Here is a 24154-nt window from a genome sequence, read left to right as displayed (position 1 = left end):
AACGGTTAGACATGGGAAAGAATCGTCATTTCCTCTTTGTTAGGACTTCGATGTCTTCTGTTCTTGGTATGCTTCGAATGCTTCTCCGCAGAGCCCCTTTCTCGATCGTATTTTTAAATAGTTTGTACCTTCGCCAGGCATCAGCTTGGTGCCGTTTGGGCCACTCCATGGTACATGAATTGCGCCCAAAAAACCCATTTTGCAACATAAACTAATAATAATAATGAAACCTGGCAGATTCGTTTTCCAAACATGATATATTTCGAGTATATTTAAGCTTACTCTTGGACTATTAACCATACCGAACATTAGACATACACTTCTTAGAAATTACAGAGAAACAAACTTAGAGACAATCACACATTCGCTTGCAGAGGCGACTCTTTAGGTCCTCCAGGTCGAACAGCAGCTGATTGCCGACGATTCGATGCTTCTTGCCAAGCAGCTGCTGCAGGTCCTGCATGGCCTTGAGGCACTCGCAGTACTCCCCGAGCTTGGGGTTGCGGCAGAAGGCATTGTCGCAGACAATCGGGTCGCACTTGTGCTGTGGGGCAGGATACTCGGGCGTGCGGCACTCCATGTACTGGCGGTGGCACATTTGCTTGTAGTATTCCCGCTGCTGGCGCAGCTTGTCCTGGCGCTGCAACTTGCGCATCAGCGGTGAGTCGGGTGGCTTGTGGCGCCGCAGAAACTCACACATGTCGCAGGGACACGGCGGACACTTGTCCTGCTCCGGCTTAGGCTTCTCCGGTGGCTGTTCGGGTTCCCCACCATCGCCATCAGCTCCAGGCGGTGCCTGATCCTCGATGCCAGGCGGTGGCATGTCTGGCTGCTCTGACGGTTGCTGAGGCACTGGCACAATGGGTGGTTGTCCATCATGTGGATGTTCCAGACCATCCCCAGGTTCCTCCGACACGCTGCACAGCGGATCGTTGGGCGGACACTGGGGTTTGCCTGTGCCACAATTGGGATCGTTTGGGTCACACTCTGGCTTACACAGCGGATCGTTGGGATCGCATTCCGGCTCAGAGGTTCCCACTGGCGGCGGCTCCTTCTCCATGGGTCGCTTGGGTTTCTCCATCGGTTCCATTGGTCGCTTAGGCTTGTCCTTGCCGTCTGGCTTCTTGGGCGCATCCGGATCCCCCGGTAGCTTTGTCTTATCCGCTGGCTTGTCCTTCCCTTTCTCTTTGTCCTTTTCGTTATCCTTTTTCTCCCCCGCTGGCTTTTTCGTTGGCTCTTCAGGTTCGTGCTTGGATTCCTCATCTTCGTCCACCGCTGGCTCTGGCTCTGCCTCCATGGGCCGATTGGGCGGCGGTCTTGGCTTCTCTGGTGGTTCTAGAACCTTTTCTTTTTCGGGTTTTTCTTTCTCGGGCTTCTCCTTCTTGCCCTTCTTCTTTTCGCCGCCACTTGCATCGTTGGGGTCACCATTTGGCTTATTTTTGCCACCTTTTGGATCGTTGGGGTCACCTTTTGGTTTGCCAAGGTCACCGCCCGGTTTGTCTTTTTTGCCGCCGGGCTTGCCACCATCTCCGTCACCTGTGCCGCTGCCTTCTCCGGGTTTTCCACCATCTTCTAGTTTATCGCCATCGCCTGACGGCGTCTCACCATATCCATGCTTGTGTCCATGCATGGGTTTGTCTCCTGGCTTATACCCTTCACCTGTGGGCTGTCCAGGTGTCTCCCCGCCAACGCCCTTGTCACCACCTTCATCCGTTGTGGCGCCGCCTGGTGCTCCAGGGCCATCCTCCTCGCATCTTTTGGGTAAGCAGCATTCGGCGTAGTCCTTGCACAAGGGATCCTCCAGCGGCAGGGTCTCGAAGCAGGTGACCAGGCGGCTGAACAGCTCGTCGTAGTTCCGTGGCTCGGGCTCCCTTGGCTGCTGCTCCTGTGCCGCCTGCCCCCGTTTGAAGGCCTCATCGATGGGTCTCGGATCCAGCTTGTACTTTTTCCACTCGTAATCCGTGCACTGATTCTGCGGCTGATTGCACCTCCAGCCGCAGTATGGATACTGGCGTCGCTTCTGCTTCTCCTTCTCTACTTCGGGTTGTGGCTGCTGCTCCTGCATGACACCAAAAGGATCGATGGGATCCTGCGGCTTGTTGCAGTAAACCGTCGCGTAGGTGTGGCTGGGCGACAGCTTCCGCTTGACTGTCGGCATCTTCTGGATCACCGCTTTGATGGCCTCGCGATTGAGAACAAATGGCAGACCGCAGCCCAGCGGCAGGCAGGACCCAGGCGTCGTCGTCTGCTTCTTCGTGCCAACGCTCGGCAGTGTCCTGGGTCCCGCCGCTCGTGATTGCTTTGTGCGCCGCTTCGGACCGTTGGCCATTTCGAGGCTCTTCCTGATTTGTTTATTGAAATTCTCCACCTCTGACTGCGGCTCCTGCGACTCCACGCCGTAGTAGCCCAAAGTGTTCTTGTGCGGACTCTGGTGCCACATTTTGAGGATGTCATCGTTGGTCATGTCGTAGGGCCGCCCGCAGCCATCCGCCTCGATGGAGTCCGCCAGCCAGGCGATGGTCTGTGCCCGACTGCACCTCGACACTGGCGGACGGATGCTCGGATATGTCTCAGCCGCACGGTACTTGGCAGTCTTGCAATTCTGTCGCCGCATCACCTCGTACGGCCTGGGCGGTGTCCACTCGTCCAGCGCCTCGAACCCGTTGCCTCCCCTGCTCCGCCGCTCCTGCGCTAAGCGCTTCCACCGCTCACCAGCTGCGCTCATCTCGCTCCAAATCAAATAACCAAACTTTCATGTACTTTCAAATTTTGTACGCTCGAGTCTAGCTCGGGCTGAAATTTTATCGCTGAGCGTTTTTCGGCAATTTTGTAAAAGTGAACTGTGATTCGGATTGGAATTTCTCATTCTCATCTCAATGGAGTGTTTGTTGGAAAGTGGGGTGTAAAATGGCGTAAGAATTGGTCCACGGAATTATCGAAAACAAAATTTTATTTTCCTTTCTCTTATTATAATATAAAGGAAATAATTTTAATATTTTATTCATTTATTGGTCGGTACATGGGAACATCAAATGGTGCAAATCTGTAGAAATAATAACACACTTCCATTAAGTTCTCGGCTGCAGTCAAACGAAGAGAATGAGAGAGTAAATTGCTTGCAGCGAATCGTCTCGAGTGATTACTACTTGTGTGAGGGTGGATTCATTCGCTTAAACAGTTAGAAACAGGCAGCAGTCGTTCTAGTTGTTGTTCTAGCTTACAAGCTAAGGCCGCGCGAGAGCCGCGTGGATCGGGAGAGCGCTGTGAGAGAGCGCTAACAGAGCTGCAGGCGGGAGCGCTAACAGAGATCTGTAGATAGAAGCGCTAACAGAGCTCTGCAGGCGGGAGCGCTAACACAACTGCAGACGGTAGCGCTTCAGGCTGTTAGCGGAAAGCTGCAACAGGCTGTTAATCTGGGCTGTAAACAACGCTGCTGCCTGGAACAATTCCGGTCTTCATTCGCACTATAAGATTTTGCAAAGAAATTGTGATGGATTGTTGCACAGAAGACAATTATTAATATTATTATTCCTAATATTACTTTAATTTGAAGACTTTATTTTCGTTTACTTAACATTTTATCATAGTTTCTCCATTAAACTCACTTTTTATTTCCTTAGCTTCTAAATGAATCCCTCAGTTTCTTGGCATAGTTCCTTCACTAATCCCCTAAATCTGCATCCAAATATTAATGAGCAAAAGGAGCTACTTGTCTGCTACATAGACAGAGCTGTATCCTCGTTTTTATTGGCACCTTCAAAATCAATAACTCTCTTGGCCAATGTTGGGTTTTTGGGAGGCTGTCTAAAATTAACACAGACATGGCCTGCCCACGTCCCTCACTACTACATTTACTACCCCTGTTCCCCACCGCTGTTTGGGTTACATAATGAGCGTTCTTAAAATTCAAATTTCGAGCAGAGCCAAAAGGATTATCGGGGAGCAGCCAGGAGCGGGGCAGAGAGGAGAGCGAGGAGCGAGGAGCGCTCGAGCTGCGCGTGAATGTCGAGGGCGAAGCGTGAGAAGCAATTAAGATAATCACCGTAGAGTCATTTCCGCTTTACGCTTTCCCCAGCACGGGTACGGGCACGGGCACGGGTAACTCGTGCCAGGCAGCTCCGTGCCCCTCCTGTCAGCCCGCCAGCCCGCCGCCATTTACATTATTCACAGCGACAAATTTGCCGGAATTAGTTTTTAGTTAAAAGCAAATCATGACGCGCCCAGACAAACGTTGCCACCTGCCAGCCCCCTGCCACGGGGAACTCCTTTTTCGTGCAGGTCCTGGCATCGCATCCTGCTGGCAGCCCGGCAGCCTGGCTTCCTCGTTTATCAGGCACTAAACAGAATGGCGCTTTAATGGCCCCCCAAATGCCCGTTGAGTGAAGAGAGAGGAAAGCCTTTCAATTAGTCGACTCGATGGCTCCTGGCAGAGACTCACGCTTCAGTCTTCATCCCGGCAGTTGGAGGCGAAAGCTGAGATGCCGAATGGACTGTGGGAGCTGACCGGCAAAGCTCATTATTGGCTCGATTTGCATGGGGCTTGTGGCCCACATGGAGCACACCTGTGATTCCGGACAGTGTGGCCCCCTGTAAGCCATTTAATTGCACGACTGAACGCCGCTCGGTTGAGGCTTAGATATGGGCATTGTGGGTGCCAGTAGCTGCTCTGCAAACGCTCGATTTATGGGCATTTTTCTGCATGGAGATACCAGAATTTATGTGCCACAAATGTGCCATTTGCCCCTGCAGTTGGACTGGGCCTCTCCCCTGCTGCCCCTAGCAGTTTATCAAATGTCCTCGCACCGGAAACGTTGGCAGGAAGCACTGAGAACACAGCGAGCAAACACACATAATGCCGAATGTCAAGACATGCCGCTGCATGCCGCAAAAGTTAATGCCAAAGTCCAAAGTCCAACCCCAGCTCTACGACGTGTGTGGCTGACTGCTAATCCCCCGCCCACAAATAGACATTGGGTTTAACCCCGCTGTATTGCTGTTTTTGTGGCTCTGCAATTTGCATTTAACCCAGTTTTTGTGCTGTGCTTCGAAAATGGTGCCACAACTTGGGAGTGGGAGTGGGAGCGGAGCGCTCGTAAATCCATTTCCAGTTCTCTTTTAATTGAAATATGGCCAGGCAGAAGCTCTACCCGAACTGGCAGTTTGTTTGGCTTCGCAATGAACTTCGTTGCACTCGCAGGATTAGCGCACAAGGATATAGGATATGACTTCCATTTACGACTATGGCCAGCCATAAAACTTCATTTGGCAGCGGGTTTTGCTTCGCTTCTGCCTTGGGTTTTGCGCTTTGGGCTTGGCTTTGGCTCCTTCTTCCTGCGCCTTTGTTCCTGCCTTTGACTCTTTCTTCTTCCCCATTTTTGTGTAATTAATAACGCTCATTCCTTTCTGTTTTCTGTCTTATTTGCAGGAGGGCAAACTGCGTCAAATTGTGACCATGGGACCGCAGGACAACACGCTCGAGGAGAAGACGGTGACCGTGTGCCATGGCTCGGATTTTGTCAACATGACATTCGTCAACTTTTGCTGCAATCGGCGGGACATTGCGCAGGTGAGTGCCGGACACGTCTTTGCCTCATTATTGGCCACTTGGCAGACGCCGCTGACAACTTGATGGCCCCTGCGTGGAGTGTGTGTGGCAGCGTGGAGTGGCAACTGAGACAAGGAAATTCATTGGCTGCCTGCGGGAATTGGGTTAATGCCTCGACACACCTGTGTGTCCCGTGCACTCCCTCCCTCCCCTTACTTGTGGCTATTTTGAGTGGACTCCTTTCCCTTATTTTATTGATTCCATTTGGGTGAGACCGCGGCTCTGTCCTGTGCTTGACCTTGCCACACACAAAATCAATGTTCCAGCTGCTCGTATTTTTATCAGCGGTCAATGGTCAACGCTGGGCCGAGGCGTGGCTATTGTTGGGGTTATTATTTTTGGCACGCGTCGCGCTCGTTCTCAAAATAAACAAAAAAGGAAGAAGCAAAAACTGCAGATGCGAGCTTGCCAAAATTTTCATAAACTTTTCAAAAGGAATGCCTGCAAAAATAATCAAACACAAAATAAATAAACATTTTCGGGAGGATAGTGGGGCTCGTGATGGTCATAAATATGGATATGGCTGGTGTCCATGGTCTCCATTCACATAAATGGAACGAAATTTCCATGGGACGCGAGTGGCGGGCACTTTTTTGTGTGCGATAGACCAGGGAATGTGGCTGTGGCTGTGTTCCGTGTCTCTGAAGTCCACTCAATCGTGGCATATATCACGCAAAGGCCCCCCCAAACGGCAATATATTCATGGAAATTCCTTTGACATGAGCTAAACACTATAGTTTTCTGGATTAATCAATGTGCATGAGGGGGGGATATATGTACTTATGAAAATATGATGACAACATCAAAGGTGCGGAGCTGCGGAGTTGCTTTTCGTTGGAAGTTTCTTTTAGGCTCTGCCAATGGCAGTTTGAGCTATCTTTAAATGGTTATTTGTTCACTTTAGATTAGTTTATAAATCTCTCATGCAATTCTGCATTTTGCAGCATTGATTTGCCCAACACAAAGTCATAGATTGAGTAGTTTATCTTGTAATATTACGCATACGTCAGGTATGACAGCACTTAATGTTGAGCTTGCAAATGTCAGCGATATCGGAGCTGTGACAAATGCAATCTAATGCTTGCCACACGTTTATTGCACTGACAATGTCAGTTGGAGATATCTGCATGCACATATTACGCATACGCAGCGTATGACAACAGCTTTCGAGTGGTCTTTGCTCTGAGAGCTTATGCCATGACATTTCTTGAGCATTAAACCAACTTTCAATGTATTTCCAACTAAATTTTGTGCAATTTCCAATGTTAGATATTTTCCTGACACAAACATTACGCATACGCAGTGGCTTACAGCACATTTGGGCTTGTAGTTTTTACTTAACAATTTCCTAATAAATGTCAAAGTCAGGCATAGTCCGACCTGTCTGCACCTGTCGGTTGACAATATATACAGGCTTGCCCTTTGACCTAACCCTTCAGCAGCCACTCCAATTTAATCTGTCCGCTGGGCTGTGTGTGGCACACTCCAAATTGATTGAATGACTCTGCCACGCTGCTGGAACCTTTCACTGACTTCCCATTTGGCATTCCCCTTTTTTACACACTCTCCCTTAAGCTCATTCTCTCTTTTTCTCTCTCTCTCTTGTAGCTGTGGTGTGACGGACTCATCAAGCTGGCCTACAGCCTGGCGCAGCTGAACGGCTCGGCGATTATGTTCCTGCAGAAGGCCCACACTCGTCTGTGTCTGCAGGTGGACAAGAGTGGCCGCATACCAGTGAAAAAGTAATTGACCATTGTTCGAGCTCAGCCAGGAGAGCCCCAGGAAACCCCCCGAGAACCAGGAGCCCAAGGCCCACTTTTGGGTTCCCAGTTTCCAGGGGTTTTCCCGGGGCTGCCTGGCTCTTCCAGGGTCTGCGCCTTTTGTGCATTGTGCGTTGAAGCATTTGACAAATATTTGTCAAGTGTAGCCACCGCCATCGCCCGCCCAACGACTTGAAAATTGAAATTTACGCCAATTTCTATTTTGCAATTTTCCCTTTTTTTCTCCAACGCTCTCCTGCCTCCTGCCCCACGTGGACCATCGCCTGGCATTGTCTGGCTCTGCTTTTGCTTCTGCTGTGTGGTCGTGACCACTTTAGCATCATTAAACTTTTTGCCCAGAACAAGGAGGATCGCAAGCGTGTCGAGAAGGCGCTGGACGTGACCGGTCTGCCCTCGGGCAAGGGCGACAGCATATCGGTGTCCAAATTTCAATTTGAAGACTTCTACAATCTCTACAAATATCTCACGCAGCGCTCCGAAGTTGAGGTGTTATTTGACAGCATGTAAGTGGCGGAGTCCTCGAGCTCCTTCGCCTCTATAAATTTGTTTCTGGTTTCTGCTTGCAGCGTGGGCGTCTCCAAGCGCAAGTGCATGTCCATCCCACAGCTGGTGGAGTTTCTGAACAAAACGCAGCGAGATCCGCGCCTCAACGAGATACTCTATCCTTATGCGAATCCTGCGCGCGCCAAGGAGCTCATCCAGCAGTACGAGCCGAATAAATTCAACGCCCAAAAGGGACAACTCAGCTTGGATGGCTTTTTGAGGTGAGTGGCAGGCCGGTGGGGGTGTTGCCTCGCTGCGTCGCTGCGTCGCTTACTTGTTGCACAGTCAAGTGGCTGCGCGTGACAGCTTATCAGGCTGCTGCTCGAGTCACTTGAAGGTCCACTCAGGAGCAGCAGCAGCAGCCCTCTCCTCCACATATGAATATGCAACTGACGTTGCTGTTGTTGCTGCTTCAAGTGGGCTTTTAGCGCGCTGATGACGCTGCAGCTGCTGCTGCAGCTGCTGCAAGGACACACTCGCTCGCTCGCTCGCTCGCTGCGACCTTCCCTGCCGCTGTCATGTGCAGCGCTTTCCCTTGTGCTAATCCCTTTCTCGTTTCTCGCCATCCACAAAAAGGTACCTCATGGGCGATGATAATCCCATTATGGCGCCCAACAAGCTGGATCTCTGCGATGACATGGATCAGCCCATGTCGCATTACTTCATCAACTCCTCGCACAACACTTATCTCACGGGACACCAGCTGACGGGCAAGTCCTCGGTGGAGATATACAGGCAGTGCCTGCTCGCTGGCTGCAGGTGAGTTTTGCTCAGAGTTCTCTGAAGCACTCGTTGCTGGTGGCCCTGACCTTCAAGGGGAGTGATACAAAGGCTTGACCTTTGCATACAGAAAAGCATAAAAGTCTCTCTCAATCTATGTGTTACTTTCTTTCTCTGACAAGTGCCAGGTGCAGCGCCTTACTCGCTGCCTTTCCTTGTCCGCTTGAACGTGAATGACTGCTCCCAGTCCTACTCCTATTTGTGCTCCTATTTCTACTCCTTATCCCACTCCTCCTCCTTCTCCCTCCTCCTCCTCCTGCTGCTGTTGCACACACATCACAAAATGCATTCAACCAAAAATGAGTACTCCTCTTCCGCGGCTCCTCTGCTGCTCGCCGCTGCACTTGTCACTTTTTTATGGCGCTTGTGTCGCTGTTGAGGAAATTGTCATTTACTTTTATGCGCACTTAAATAACACTTTCTACCCCACTGCCCCTTCCCCCCTCTCTCCACGCAGATGCGTGGAGCTTGACTTTTGGAATGGCCGCACCGAGGAGCCCGTCATTGTGCATGGCTATACATTTGTGCCCGAAATCTTTGCCAAGGACGTGCTGGAGGCCATCGCAGAGAGTGCATTTAAGACATCCGAATACCCTGTGATATTGAGCTTTGAGAATCACTGCAATCCCAGGCAGCAGGTGAGCAACAAAGCAAACAGCAAAGGGGCAGGGAAAATTAATTTAAGTTTGGAACAAAAAGTAGCAAAGAAAAAGGTGAAAGGCAAAAAGTTAGCAGTCCTAAAACAACAGGCAGCATGGGAAGGGGCAGGGTCCGTGTCCGTGTGTCCCTCGTCACTCATCAGGCTAATCCATCATTCGGCATTAAGACAAACAGCTGTAAGAAAAGGCCCAGGCCCACACATGAGGGAGTTCTGGCAACTGCTGGCGGGGGGAGGGACAAGCAGCGAATCTCAGAAGCCACTCGAAAGGTAATTGCGCGCTGCTTAAGCTTCACTTCTCGCTGCTCCTTCTGGCTGCCCCTCCTGCCTGCTGCTCCTCTCGAGAGATAATAACAAAGGCAAACTTTTAACGGCGCTGTGGAGTGCCAGGAGCAAAGAGGAGAGTGGAGAGTGCCAGCGGCCTGCTTGCGGATAAACTTTAACCATTAAAAGTAGTAATATAAACTAAATTTCCCACTGGGAGGCACAGGTACAGGAAGTCCTGCCACGTGCCACGTACAGTGGCATGTTGCACGAATGAGTGTGGGGATTTATGGCTGCCTAACTGCCACACAGTTACCACCTACTTAACAATCGCTTTTCCTTCCTTTACCTCTTTTCTGGACAGGCAAAAATCGCGAATTATTGCCGCGAAATCTTTGGCGATATGCTGCTGGATAAGCCGCTCGACTCGCATCCGTTGGAGCCGAATATGGATCTGCCACCGCCGGCGGCGCTGCGGCGCAAGATCATAATTAAGAACAAGAAGAAGCATCACCACCATCATCATCATCATCATCACAAGAAGCCGTCGCAGTCGGTGGGCACACCAGCAGCCAGCAACAAACTGATGACCGCCAATTCAGGTGAGTGTTCCCAGCGCTTTTCTCTCTGTGGAGTTGCCTCTGCCGCTGCCACATATGTTACAGCGAGAGAGACCAGAGAACTTCCTTCCTTCCTGTCAACCTTCTTTCCTCTGGCAGAGTTCTCATGTTTCCATGCTCCATGAAAAATGCAAATGAGCTCCGCACACGCACCAGCTGCTGCTTGCTCAGGGGCTTCTTTTTTTTTGCTCTACGAAGTTTAAAGTAAGGAGGGAGAGGGAGACGGAGGTATCTGTGGTAATGTGAGTGATGTTGCACATAAATTTTGATGGAATGTTCCACAGAGCTGGAGATGGAAATGAAAGTAGGAAAGTGTCTAATGAAGGGAAGCCCAGCAGAAGAATTGAAGGAAAGTTTTAGGAATCTAAAATTGATGAAAGAGCTATCCAGCAACCTTCAAGGAGAGTTTGCCAGGGATATAGTACGTCCTACAATCATTAAAATCCAAGTTCCAGTTCTCTGTATTCCCATAAAAGTCTAGAGAGAAAATACTCCTGGCAGAGATCTGCTCTTGGCAAAAGTTTTGCCATAAAAAGAAGGAGAATCTGCAGCTGAAAGCAACCCCAATGAAAGCATTTTCCCAAATAAAATCTAATATTTTTGCAAGTAAATAATCAACGCGAATCCCCTACAGGGTGTCTGCTTAGCCTTAACCTGAAGAACTCTTATTCCCTCTGCACATAATTTCTTGTAGCAGGCAGCCTGTAGAGCTCCCAATGATGGGCAAACTTCCACTTCAATTTCCTGGCTAACAGTGTTGGCTTTTTCTTGCTTACTTTTTGCCCTCTCCACTTCTATCGAGTATCGAAGCGCCACTCAACCATTAGAAACCCCTTTGGAAAGTGTAACGCAATTTTTTCCAAGCCCTTGCCAGAGCTGCATGCCAGAGCAGAGCAGAAGTCCCCCCAATGAATGCATTTCCAATCCAATTTCATGGCAGAACGTTGCCAGTTTGTTTTTGCTCACCCCAAACACCTCTTCAAAGCGTATTTCCACTCCCCCCTGCCGGCAAGCCATTTTATTATAATTCTGTTTATGCATTTGCTGGCAGGCAGGCCACTTGCTTCCTGCCGCCTGCCTGCCTCCTCCTTCCTGTGTGAGTGAGGTCCTGGCGGGAACATTTGCATGCACAGCTGCACCATTTACACAGGAGCCCGCCCAGGCGACATTTGTCGCCAGTTTTGCTGAGGGACAGCCACAGAGACACACAGCCACACCCATGTCCCTGTGCCCCTGCTACTCCCATTGGCCCGGATGACATTTTAGCTCATGAATTGCAAAAAGCCAATTTATAAATGCAAATGACTTTTGCCCCCATGGCGGCTGGCTGCTGGCTGCTGACTGCAACGATCCCACAAGGGATCCATTCCCCGGGATCCCAGTTCAGCCATTTGCTGGCCCTCTCCCTCTTCCCTTTTGCCTTTTGCCTTTCTCTTCCATAATATGATTTATATTTATTCTCCTTTTTTTACTATATTCCATTAAGGCGAAACTGTTTTTTGAAAGCATTTCGCGTTTATTTTCGCGCTCATAACTTAATTTTCCAGCGAAAAACTCAACAAAAATGGGTTTGGCAGGGGGGTGGAGGAGCGGCGTTCAATCTCCATAAAACTCATTCAATTTATATCCCTTTTTGGAACAGTTGATGCGGCGGCCAAGGCAGCGTCTGCAGCAGCAGCGGCGCAACAAGTGGCAGCAGCAGCCGCCGCCCAGCAGGAGGAGGGAGGAGGTGCAGCGACCGTGCGCGCCGCCAATGGTGACATTTCGACAGGAGCCGGAGGACATGCCCCGCCACTGCAAGTGAGTAAGGGGGAGGAGGATGTGGGCTGTGGGATGTATTATTTGTGGGCGTTGGCGTGTCCGTTGTAATTGCATTTAATGACACGCAACACACGAGCTGTGGCGCCTCACACATGTGTGTGCCCCTTGTTGACTCGGTTGATGTGCAGTTGTGGCAGGAGGATTGTCTCTGTCTGTTTGCATTCCAACAATCATCCAACTGATGACGGAACAAAACTAAGAGCGGAATGCCTGAGCGAAGATTAGATGCCCTGCCGGAGGCATCCCTGTGGCAGCTGTAGGAAAAACTCTGTGGCAAACATCATGCCCTCCTCTGCTGCAAAGAGTACAAAAAGCAGTCTAGAAATAAAGCCAGCGCGGCGACAAAGTTTGCTAAATGAATGAAATGAAATGTTTCTGCTGCTGCCTGACCGACACCACAGTCAACGAACTGTTAACTATGGAACTGGCCACTGGTCAAGTGTCCCTGACACATGATACGCAGAGCACACACAACCCCAACTCCCACGAACAACATTTCACATGGCAGTTCCACAGTAATCAAAATTGTAGTCCCAAGCCCGCAACCCTTTGCCCCAAACTAATTTTTGCTGCCCCGAAAAGTTGCTGTTGGGGCGACCTTTCCATTTATGCATTTTAATTTGATTGGCGCACTTTTTGGCATTAATATTTATGATATTTTAGGGGGGTTTAATGTGCTCCGTTTAATGTGCGTTGCATAATACATGGCTGGCCAAGGGGGGCGGCAATTTGCAAAGTCTGCGCTAATGGAATCGGATGTGCCACATGCATTTCGGGCTCATTAGTCACCAGAGAGAGAGAGAGAGAGAGAGAGAGAGAGAGAGAGAGAGAGAGCGAGCGAAAGGGTTTTGTGTGGCATCAGGGAGCAAGCATCAAGCTGGATTCATCTCGAACATTATCCTGGCGCACTCCGCACTCCCCTCTGGCTGTCTGTGTGCATTGTGTGGCTCTTATAAATCGATTCGCAAGTGACGTGATTCAATGGAAAGGGCGGGAGACTGCACCTATCCCTGCCCCTGCCCCCGCTCCTGCCACAAACAATGACAGCAGCTGGAAACACAATCTGCGCCATTTTCTTGCCTTGCATTTGCATTATCTGGCGGTGCATGGAGGGACGTGCAGAGGGACGTGTGCCAGCGATAACAACACACGGACACGGAACATAATAATGGGTTTCATATTCCAACTGCTGTTCCTTCCCATTCAACATTCACCATTCTACATGCTCTCTGTCCCTGTGTGACATGCAATTTAATAGTTCCGCGTAGTTCCACGTACGAGGAGCTGCTCTTCCTACAGCAAACAAAAGGATTAGCCCAAGCCAGCAACCATTTCTCATATCTCTTTACTCTTTATCTCTTTGCCAGCAAATACGACAAAGCTCCAAGGACAGCACTGGCTCCTCGGACTCGGACAGCTCCTCAGACGATGAATCCCTGCCCAATACCACACCAAATCCACCCAGCGGCAATGAACCGCCGCCGGAGAAGGCGCAAAAGGAAACCGAAGCGGGTGCCGAGATCTCAGCGTTGGTCAACTATGTGCAGCCCATACATTTCAGCTCGTTCGAGAATGCAGAAAGTGAGTCCCCAGAGTGACACATCTAAGATCTCTGAGCTAATGTTCTGCCCCTTCTTTCGTAGAGAAAAATCGCTGCTATGAGATGTCCTCGTTCGATGAGAAGCAAGCCACAACGCTGCTCAAGGAGCGACCCATTGAGTTTGTCAACTACAACAAGCATCAGCTGTCGCGGGTCTATCCCGCGGGCACACGCTTCGACAGCTCCAACTTTATGCCGCAGCTGTTCTGGAACGCAGGCTGCCAGCTGGTGGCGCTCAATTTCCAAACCCTCGACCTCGCCATGCAACTGAATTTGGGCATCTTTGAGTACAACGCCAGGTCTGGCTATCTGCTAAAGCCCGAGTTTATGCGTCGCTCGGATCGGCGGCTGGATCCCTTTGCCGAGAGCACTGTGGATGGCATCATAGCGGGCACGGTCTCCATACAAGTCTTGTCCGGGCAATTCCTCACGGACAAGCGTGTCAACACCTTTGTGGAGGTGGAAATGTACGGGCTGCCGGCGGACACCGTGCGCAAGAGATTCCGCACCAAGACGGTGCGCGACAATGGCATGAATCCCGTGTACGATGAGGAGCCGTTTGTCTTCAAGAAGGTGGTGCTGCCCGAGCTGGCGAGCATCAGGATCGCCGCCTATGAGGAGGGTGGCAAGCTGATTGGCCATCGCGTGCTGCCCGTGATTGGCCTCTGTCCGGGCTATCGACATGTGAATCTGCGCTCGGAGGTGGGCCAACCCATTGCCCTGGCCTCGCTCTTCCTGTGCGTGGTGGTCAAGGACTATGTGCCGCACGGCCTGTCCGATTTTGCCGAGGCGCTGGCCAATCCCATCAAGTACCAGAGCGAGCGGGAGAAGCGCGACATGCAGCTGTCGGTGCTGACGGACGAGACGGATGCCTTGGTCAGCGCCGATGAAGATTTGTCCAAGTCGTGTGAGTAGATTCTGGCTGCTGGACTCCTGATTGTAGCTGTGTTGGCTGTAGAAATACTCGTAGTAGTAGCACCACCAGTAGCTCCGAACCACTTTGCACCTCAACGAGTTGAGATTTTAATTTGACTTTCTTTTCTTTCCACCTTTTTTTCTTTTTTTGTACAACAAAAACTTTGGGTTTAAAACTCTTTTCGGATATTTTGGATTTGGTTAAACAACAACAACAACAACAACAACACCATGCACCACCCCCACAACCCCTCCCACACCCTCACACAATTTGGTTGCCGGAAACACGCCCACCCAATCCACACTCCCTCCCCGTATCTCTCTCTCTCTCTCTCTCTGCCTTCCTGCTCGTTTCTCTCGCTGATCCTCCAGTCGTTTTCGTTCAAGTAGGTGGCCAGAAAAAGGAGCTGCGTCCCGTGGAGTCGCTTGCCACCTCGCCCAAGCATCGAGCGAGCATCTCCGCGGCGGCTGCCTGGAGCGTGGAGCCGCCCACAGACCGCACCGATGGCGGCGGTGGTCTGGGGCGTGGCGCGGGCGATGACAGCGAATCGATTGTGGCGCCCAGCATCCAGCATCAGCACTCGCTGGATCAGTCCGTGAACACCTCCATCAGGCAGGTGGAGTCCTCGCAGTTCGATGTGGATCCCGTGGTGGCGGAGCCGCTCGAAAAGCTGCTCGACCACAAGTCCGTGAAGGAGAAGCGCCTGGAGATGGAGAAGAAGTTGGAGTCGCTGCGCAAGAAGCACGACAAGGAGAAGCTCAAGATTGCCGGCCAGAAGAGCAGCCCCCTGGAGGGCAAAAAGCCGAAGTTCGCCATCACCAACAAGCTGGTGAAGCGGCTGAGCAACAAGAGTCTGTAAGTGTGCGGCGGGATTTGATGTGGGAAGGTTGCCACTGCCAGACGACGCCGTTGAAATTAGTAATTGTCTCTCTCCAAACAGCGAACCGGGCGTGGAGGTGCCCGCCTGCCCCCTGGACCTAGGCGACAGCAGCGAGGAGAGCGCAGGGGGGGCCGATGCTGGCGAGGAGTCTGGCGCCGGTGGCAGCAGCCTCGAGGGCACCCAAGAGTCGCGCCTGCGCAGCGCCTGTCGCGAGTACACGGCCCAGTACCGTGAGCTGCAGGAGAAGTATCACGAGGCCATCTACACCGCAGCCGAGAAGGTGCTGAAGACCTCCCAGACCGGACAAATGAAGCAGCTGAAGGCATCGCTGGACAAGGTCACCGGCGAGGTGATGCATCAGCTGCAGGAGGCACGACGCAACGAGGTCAAGAATCTGGCCACAGTGCACAGGGATCGGGATGAGTTGGTTAGGTGGGTAGCCACTGAGACTTGCACCTGAATTTACTCTGCTAATCTCCTCTTCTCTTGCAGAATGAAACGCGAGGTGGCCAGCTCTGTGGTGGAGCGGGGCGTGGCTGAGCGAGTGCGTCTGAAGCAAACCTTCGACAGGCGCACGGATGACCTGCAGAAGCAGCACGATTCAGTGCGCAATGCACTGGCAGATCATCGCGCCAAGGTGGGCATAGAAACATTCCCATCCATGCAGCTCCTTCACACAATCTTCTCTGATTCGCAGGCCCGTCAAATACTCGACAAGGATGCAGAATCTCGCAGCTGCGTCTCAAACAATGGCTTCCTGGTGCTCTTCCATGGACCGCATCATCACGGCTGCTCGGGCTCCGGCGCCTCAGCCATTTCGGGCAATAATCTCACACTGAAACTGGATGCCGGAGCAGCAGGCGGACTCTCCTCCGTATCGCCCGCACGATCGCATCACAGCATCTCCGCGGCAACGGAAATGAAGACGTAAACGAGACACGAAAGTCCTCAAAATGGGTTCTTTAGTTCTTCTACAGTCGGTCTTCAGTATTCGCGACAGGAAAACAAAAAAGTCTTCGTAGTTCTTAAGCTAAAAACATAAAACAAAAAGCAACTTTTCGACGGGAACTCAACCTCGACTCTACCTTAGATCTTAGGGCCACTAAACCCTAAAGCCTAAAAGCCCTGGAATCGCTTTTTTCATACTGAACAAATTAGAATGTAAAACGCATGTGCGATGGATGTATTTGTAGTGTAACTGTTAATTGTGTATCTATGTAACTGTACTGTAACTATCGATCTATACCTAATGCATGGATGGATGTCCATGGATATCTATGGAACGTGACGACCCGAGCCGTACGGTTTCTTCCTACTCGAACTTTGCCGCACAACTCGCTGAGTGTCTAAGTGTTAAGCAGAAAGGCAGGAAAAACAAAAACTAAAACAGAATCTTAAGTATAATTTATTTTGTGGGTCAAAGCAGACTAAGGCGATGCAGCAGGGGAGCTAGGGTTCGGCGGGGGGTGTCTGCATCGCGTCAAAGTGCTCCATTTTCTAAATGCTAAAATGTGGTTGTGTGTATTACTCTTTTACATCAGTTATAATTAAGTTTAATTAAGTTTAAGCTCTCGTTTCGGCTGGAATGAATCTCGTGCGCACAGCAGCAGCAGCAGAAAGCGGCAACAATTTTAGTCAATTATATTATATATTTTTTTATTGGTTGGTTGCTATTTATTAACGTTTGTTTTTCCACCTCAGTCACTATGCTTACGTTCGAAGGAAAACTACAATAAAATTCGCTATAGAATTGTTTTTTCGCCCCAAACTTTAAATATTTCAGTTTGTTTTTATTTATGTTAATTCTTTAACGCATACACATTATACACACACAGACGACGCACAACCTACAACACCAAAAAACAAAAGAAAACATAAAATATTTTAATACCAAAAGGAACAACAAAGCCTCAAGACAATCAAACAATAAAATATGCAAACATTTGCGAGTATATTTAACCTTTGTTGTAGACCAGAACAGACTAGACACCACTCTTCTAGGTAAACACGGAACACCAATCAAAAAGGAAGAAGGAGTAAAACTATTGGAATCAAAATAACGAAAAACTTACCCAAGCTGCCTTGTAACGAAATCCAAAATTCAGCATACCCAAACCCATAACAACACCCTACCCCCAAAAAAGATACGATACAAAGAAAAACCTACATAATTCTTAGCAAAAACACTATGAGATAAATCAAAACACAAAAGTTGAAAGAGTAAAACATTTCACTGGACGGCAGAACCACCTTAGATGTTGTAATTTTTCCCATAACTCAAGAATCGACTATCAAGAATCTTTCCCCGAAAGCCTGGACTGAGAGAGGTTCTTCATCTCTCTTTCCGCGGCACTCTCTAAATGTGTCTATCCCAAGTTGATGTTGTAATTGAAGTTTTAAATGTGTGTGTCGTAGTTTTTTCATAGTAAGAATCGATCGTATTGTTCCACAAAGCAAGCAATAACCAGAGAATTGGTATAAAGCCACTAAACTGTATCTAAGTGTGTGTCTGTTCTACGATCGAATGCCATCGGTAGTGGCGTTCGTCTATCGTCTATCGTCTATCGCGTTGTCTACTCTCAATCGGTGTCTATCGTAACTGTATCTACATATAATTGGCTCGATTAATCCAATACAGCAAGCAGCATAGCGCATACATATAGCAAGCAGTGCATATAGAATTAATGGAATTACTCAGCTCAGCAGAAAATAATTCGAAAATAGTTTTGGTGTTGTACTACGTGTAAGCATTATACTCTATCAACTGTATCTCTGCATCTCTGTAATGTACTTCTGTGTGCTGTCCATGTTGTTCGCCCTCTGCCCATTATCGTATAATCGTTATCGTTATCCTTATCCTTATCGTTGTTGTTGTAGTTGCTTTATTAATCGTCGCCGATTAATCTTTATCTTTTGCATGCGCCCCACAAACAACACCCCACAACCCCCAACTTCTGCAATGACAAGGCTTTAATCAATGTTTGTTGTTCATGTGAGTGTTTGTTTGTTAAACTAAGTTATAAATAAACAAAGAGAACATTAAACAAGTAAACATTAAACAACCTAAACATAAAACTTATACGAAAATTGAGATTTAAAAAAGAGATTTGAAAAGCAAAAATCGGTGTTAAACACCAAGCAAAAAACTGATAAACAGACAGAAAAAAGAGAGAGCAAAAACGAAGTAAATTGCATGAAGAGAATCGTAAGGAATGGTAAAGGAAACCCAAATTTAGGCCCTAAATAGCGAATGGAAATTTTTGGACAGCGCAACTGACGAATTTGTTGTTGCCTAAGAGAAACCCTTAAACTTAAACTTAAACTAGTTAAATAAATGTTTAGACACCCTAGAGTTATATATAAAATATACATAAATACTCAGATGTATTGAGCGGAACCCCCATTGTTGCAATAATATTGCCAAGGCACTTATAAGACGTTTACCGACAAAACAATCTCTCTTGATGTTAGCAAGAATTTAATGTAGTACTCACCCAAAGACCCCCAAAAAAGGATATGATATCATTCCATATACCCAATATGTGTATTTCCAAGCAAAACAAAACGCTCTGTGCCCAAAAGTCAGTAAAAGGAACACATCGGCCGAGAGACAAGAGTCTACAAATACAGGAAATCATAACCAGGGCAAATCGGTACCGGCATAAAGCACAAAAAGTATTATATATGGCCGGGGAATTAGCTAATTCTTGATCCAAAACAAGAGCTATAAAATCAAGCAGTTTCTTTCCATCAAAGGAAGCTGTGGCATGCCCAGATTGAACCACAAATAGTGGTTAGAGAGGGCCATTTGTCACCGAAATCGAATGAATGAAACCAGATTGACGTTAAGGAAAATGATTTTAAACATTGTTGCGATAAATTCCGCAAGGATATACTTTCCAAAACTCGTCGTCCAACTGTTGATTGGTTTGGACCATTTCTGAGCATCATTTGAGATCAGGCGAACTGGAGAAGCGAAGAGGCACAGGGCGTCCAATGAAATTGGACAAAATTTTATAAACAAATCTGTAAATTCTTAAATCAATGCAATTAAAGCAAGTCAGTGTGTTTACAATGGAGTTCATTAGTTAAACAAAAAAAACAATGAATAATGTCAAAAGCATAAAACAATTAACTTAATCCACATTGTTGTTGTGATCTGCAGAAAACTACAAAAATAAACGTTAAACCAAGAGAAAATATCTACCCTCGATTTGAGTTTGTTTAAAAAGTTTTATTTCTAGGTCTCGTTATGCATAAAATTAAAACTTACAAGCTAAATGTTATGTGTACATGTGATATAAAAGAATCTCTCAGATAAATGGCGAATTTGGGAGCTACTAAGACGATCACAAAAACGATTCGAAATCGACGCGGGACAGGACCATGTCTTGACCTAAATGCTTAACAATAACGAAGAGAAAAAGATCAGGTAACATAAAAGCATACAACTTATGAATAGAATTAGCTAAGGCACCATTGGCAACAACATTTGCTCGTACATCGTGGGTCCAACAGGTCACAACATCTGCACGAAACAGAGACTCAGCAGGGAGCCCACCGCCATGCCAACACTCAGAGCCGCAGCCATAATCGAGGAGGCCAACTCTTTCTCGTGCTGCTTGACGCTTCTGTAATGTTTAAAACAAATGATTAGTACTCTCTCTGGGGAGCAAATGCACTGGGGAGAAATTATCACTAAAGCTTCTGTAGAATGCAGCTACGCCGCGTGCTGGGTCCGCCGATAACATGGCAGTGAAATTTGCATTCAGCAAATGGAAATTTGCATTTTGAATGAATAAACTGCAGTGATAAAGAGCGACGGAATGGCGTAGCTTGCAATCTACTCATTGGAACTGCTGTCCAATAGTTTAGAGTACCAACCTGGGCGCCATGATGAGCAGGATATTGGTCAAATATCCATTGGACAGGGCAAACACGCACATCATTGCGATGAATGTGTAATCGTGCTCCACCAGAGTAGGCATAAAGATGTGCACGCTTGTGTTGGAGAACAAGAAGAACGGAACAAAGATCATTCGCACCACAATCAGCAGCAGGGAGGTGTTCTGATTGATGGGACGCTCCAGCCAGCCAGCGAGGAGCCTTCCAAAGTAGTCGCCGCAGTTGAAGATCAAATAGTTGACCACCGGCAGGTAGTAGACATCTAAAAGGAAGCAAGTTTAGCAACCAATAAGAGAGAATTTATGTGTTACTTACCCGTCCATTCGGTGTGGCTGGCCGAGTGCTCGGACTGCATCAGCACCGTCACCGCTGGATAGACGGACAACGTGGTCGTGTAGAGCAGTGCTAGGCATACGGCGTGCAGATATATTTTAGTCATAACTTTCCGCATAATCGGCTCAAGTGTCACGCCCTCCGTCTCCTCATGGCGGCTGTGCGAGGGTATGGCACTTATCACCTTGTACTTGTCGCCGCCTTCCAGATAATACTTGAAGAACGGCTTTCGCACCAGAATCATGTAACAGACAATGCAGAGCAGGATGACCACTCCACCCACAATGAAGAAGATGAAGGCCGTTGTGTTGGGGCCCGTGTCAAAAGCCAGCACCAGGATGAAGGCCAGAGCAGTGAGAATGCCACCCAAGGCCTGTCCACTGACGACGGCAGTGATGAACTCTGAGGGAAACAGGCCGGCAATGCCGTACAGAGCGCCCGACATGGTGGCTGCAGCGGCTGCAAAAAAGAGTTTTACCTTATAAATAAATATAAAATTTGATGCAAATTCCACTCACAATTCAGCAGAACCACGATGATCAGTGTAATCAGAAAGAACTGCTCCTGCCAGGCATCCGTGTTGACCTCCACAAAGCCCGTCGTGACGCCAAACAGCACGAGAATGCACCACAGCGTGCCCAGCATTTTGACCCTCAGCGATATCCGATTGCCATAGATGGCATTGAGCAGCAGGAAGGTCGTGCCAGCGATGGTGGCCGTGAGGGCCAAATCACAGGTGAAGCTCTTCTGCAGCGGCGTGAGTTCCTCATCCGGATCAGTGCCATTGAGCGTGGTATTGCGGAATTTGTACTTCCAATACTGGGCGAAAGGAGAAGGAAGAGAAAAAGAACGAGTTAGCACATTTGCGTATAAGCCAGAGCTTGGGGGGTGGGTGACTCAACCCCATAATTAGCGCAAAACAAAGAAAAACTCAAGACGATAGCCAGCGAACAATCGTAAAAACAATAACAATAACAAAAACAAATGACAGATAAGCGCGCCTTAGACGTCGACGTCGACGCTGACAGCGGAGTTACGCTTGGCCCACATGCAGGTTCGAAGTGCAGTTTCATAAAGGAAAATGCGGGCGGCGGAAATATTCCATTCCATGGCGCATACTCACATCTTCCGCCGTCACAAAAAAGTTCCAAGCGGTCATCGTGCCAATGCCAAGCAGGTAGAACACCACGTAGGTGTAGAGCTTTCCCGTTTCGGGCGCATTGGACACAAGGACCACTTCGTCCTCCGGTCGCTCCAGCAGGCAGCGTTCGTCCTCCATGTCGTAATCCGGACCATGGGGTCGAAAGGCGGGAACGAAACTTCCCTCCTCGCCACCAAGAATCTGCTCATCGTCCTGATCCGCGCTCTCAATGAGGCGCTCCTCGTCATCGTTGCGTTGCATCGGGTGTTGGTTTGTTGCTGGCCCTGGGTTGGCTTCTATTGTTTTGATTTTCCCTTAGAAGCGAATTCATTCATGCAATTGCACGCCTCGGACCACAGCAGCACACGAACAGCTGTTGCGCCTCCTGCTGCCTCATCGAGTTGTGTAGTGTGGTGTTGTAATAAATCCGCTTGTATTCCCTTGCTGATAGTGTTATCGTGCAGCTGCTGAGTGTGGGTGTTGTTGCGAGGCGGAGAGTAAATAAAAGTTTAAAAAAATGTAAATAAAAACTACGCGTTTGAGGTCAGTGTGACTTTATCCATATAATATACCGACAGACCCTCGGAAATATACCAAAATAAACCCTTTCATTTTCAAAATATACTGTAAATATACCGTGAATCCAAAATCTTTTCCTCGACTTTGATCTTCCATTTAATATTACTAGCCGATTAGGATTCTTAGGGGGAGAACTATATTTTTACCCGATTGATGAATCCATTCCCCATAAGATTAGCTAGTTTCCATGACTTCCTTTTATTTTTTTTTTTTTTTTATATTTAATCGCTACTGCGAAATTGGTTGGTCGCAGAGATGAGTCCGCATTGACCAGGTACTTCAGTTTTGTGTTGAATATTATAAAAAAGTTACTGAAAATTTTGAACTCAAAAAAAGAGTTGTTTGCCGAACGAACACTAGAAATAGAATGTGACTTCCTTTTATTGGTTTGTTTACAAAAAAAGGCTCTAATTAATGGTAAATACAAAATAAATTTGCATAAAACGTAAGAGCTAACCTAAACCAGCCGATGTGGCAACACTATTCGAGCATTTTTAATATTGTTGAAAGTTAGGTTGCAGTTTTAACACATGCTGCTAAGAGATGATGAGACAGTTAATTGATGTACATGATGTATGTCTCATATTTGCTGCATTTGGTATAAATTATTTGATAAGTTAACCATCATGTTAGTGTTAATGTAATCAATGTGCTGTTAAGCGCACACTCACCCTCTGTTAACACCTAATACACCCAAGTTGGCAGCTCAGAGTGCAGTGCCCGCGATTTTATTGATTTTGAAAATTAATTTATTCCTTCGAACATTTTACGACCTGCCGCTGCTTGCTTTGGCAGTTTAATTGTGTTTTATATGCGAAACAAGCAAATTACCAGCAGAGCAGCCAACAGCAAAGCGTAATTTAATTGCCAGACGCAGCAAATAACAACAAGAACAGTGATAGAAATGGACGAACCAGAACGAGGCTGCGATGATGAATGAACGCAATTTGTATTTAATCAATAAGCACGCCCCGCAGTGTTTTAAATCAGCGCACAGCTTCGTTTTACGGCTTAGCGCCAGTCGCAGGATGCGATAGTCTCCCCCTCCCCCTCCCCCTCGCTCCATCGATGCTGGGAAATTTTAATTGGATTTGCATTCGCGATCGTCGAAAAACGATGCCCGCCCCCCAGTCTCCCCCCACCGATCCGAAAACCCGTTTACGCATGCTGCTCCTGCGCCTGCGCCTGCGCCTGCTCCTGCTTTTGCCCCACTCTCTGAGCTGGACATAAATTTATTTTTAATTTACTTATGCGCGAATTTGCGAGCCTGTGCCCGGAGGTTGTTTGATTTGCGAATTAAAAAGGGCCGAGGCTCAGGGACTGAACTCGTTAGCGCTCGGACAGGCACAGCGAGCAGGAGCAGAAGGGTGGCTGGGATGCGTGTGGAGGCTGCAGCCATTTCGATTGTCATCGCACAGGCAAATTAGATTAGTTCGTAATGAACGAAGGGAGCAGAGGGCTGGGTGTGGGTGTCTCCCGGTGCGGGGCGTGTCATCTCATTAATTCCATAAAAATCTACGCTCTTCCTCAACGGTTAGCCAGTGCCCAAATCAATCTCGTTGGCTGTTCCCGCAGCGCTGCAGGCCACACACTCAGCCAGAGACAGAGCCACAGCCACAGCCACAGCCTGGGCATCCCAGCATCAAGGCTGTGGCTGCAGCTCCAGCTCCAGCTCCAAGTCTGCTGGCAATTTAAAAATCACATTAAATTAGTCAGCAAGAAATCACC

The 24154-nt window shown here is 48.4% G+C and overlaps 3 protein-coding genes across 7 annotated transcripts in view; 1 reads left to right on the top strand and 2 right to left on the bottom strand.

Moving 5' to 3' along the window:
• LOC117901149 (1-phosphatidylinositol 4,5-bisphosphate phosphodiesterase classes I and II) overlaps window positions 1-16836 on the top strand; it is a 53136-nt gene extending 36300 nt beyond the window's left edge. For 2 of the 5 annotated variants that reach the window (XM_034811794.1, XM_034811793.1), the window contains exons 4-17: window positions 5426-5566; window positions 7214-7347; window positions 7704-7889; window positions 7953-8150; window positions 8506-8688; window positions 9167-9347; window positions 9996-10233; window positions 11894-12051; window positions 13440-13653; window positions 13716-14579; window positions 14960-15443; window positions 15508-15900; window positions 15961-16105; window positions 16166-16836. In XM_034811794.1, the coding sequence (XP_034667685.1) occupies window positions 5426-5566; window positions 7214-7347; window positions 7704-7889; window positions 7953-8150; window positions 8506-8688; window positions 9167-9347; window positions 9996-10233; window positions 11894-12051; window positions 13440-13653; window positions 13716-14579; window positions 14960-15443; window positions 15508-15900; window positions 15961-16105; window positions 16166-16399 (3753 nt within the window). In that variant the 3' untranslated portion in view covers window positions 16400-16836. The remainder of the gene's footprint in view (window positions 1-5425; window positions 5567-7213; window positions 7348-7703; window positions 7890-7952; window positions 8151-8505; window positions 8689-9166; window positions 9348-9995; window positions 10234-11893; window positions 12052-13439; window positions 13654-13715; window positions 14580-14959; window positions 15444-15507; window positions 15901-15960; window positions 16106-16165) is intronic. The other 3 variants (XM_034811795.1, XM_034811797.1, XM_034811796.1) reach the window with 3 other exon arrangements.
• LOC117901151 (protein piccolo) lies at window positions 298-2805 on the bottom strand. The gene is made up of 2 exons (XM_034811801.1): window positions 1010-2805; window positions 298-976 (listed from the first exon to the last, which is right to left on the bottom strand). The coding sequence occupies exons 1-2, from the start codon at window positions 2723-2725 to the stop codon at window positions 347-349; spliced, it is 2346 nt and encodes a 781-aa protein (XP_034667692.1). The 5' UTR covers window positions 2726-2805; the 3' UTR covers window positions 298-346.
• Window positions 16837-19696: 2860 nt separating the features above from the next.
• Window positions 19697-22362, bottom strand: LOC117901155 (equilibrative nucleoside transporter 3). The gene is made up of 5 exons (XM_034811805.1): window positions 21830-22362; window positions 21225-21525; window positions 20689-21165; window positions 20353-20635; window positions 19697-20099 (listed from the first exon to the last, which is right to left on the bottom strand). The coding sequence occupies exons 1-5, from the start codon at window positions 22106-22108 to the stop codon at window positions 19988-19990; spliced, it is 1452 nt and encodes a 483-aa protein (XP_034667696.1). The 5' UTR covers window positions 22109-22362; the 3' UTR covers window positions 19697-19987.
• Window positions 22363-24154: the final 1792 nt, after the last annotated feature.

Source organism: Drosophila subobscura, chromosome U, assembly GCF_008121235.1.
Source record: "Drosophila subobscura isolate 14011-0131.10 chromosome U, UCBerk_Dsub_1.0, whole genome shotgun sequence".
Classification (NCBI taxonomy): Eukaryota; Metazoa; Arthropoda; class Insecta; order Diptera; family Drosophilidae; genus Drosophila; species Drosophila subobscura.
Note: the sequence above shows the minus strand (reverse complement) of the source record. Positions and strands in the feature narration are given on the sequence as shown.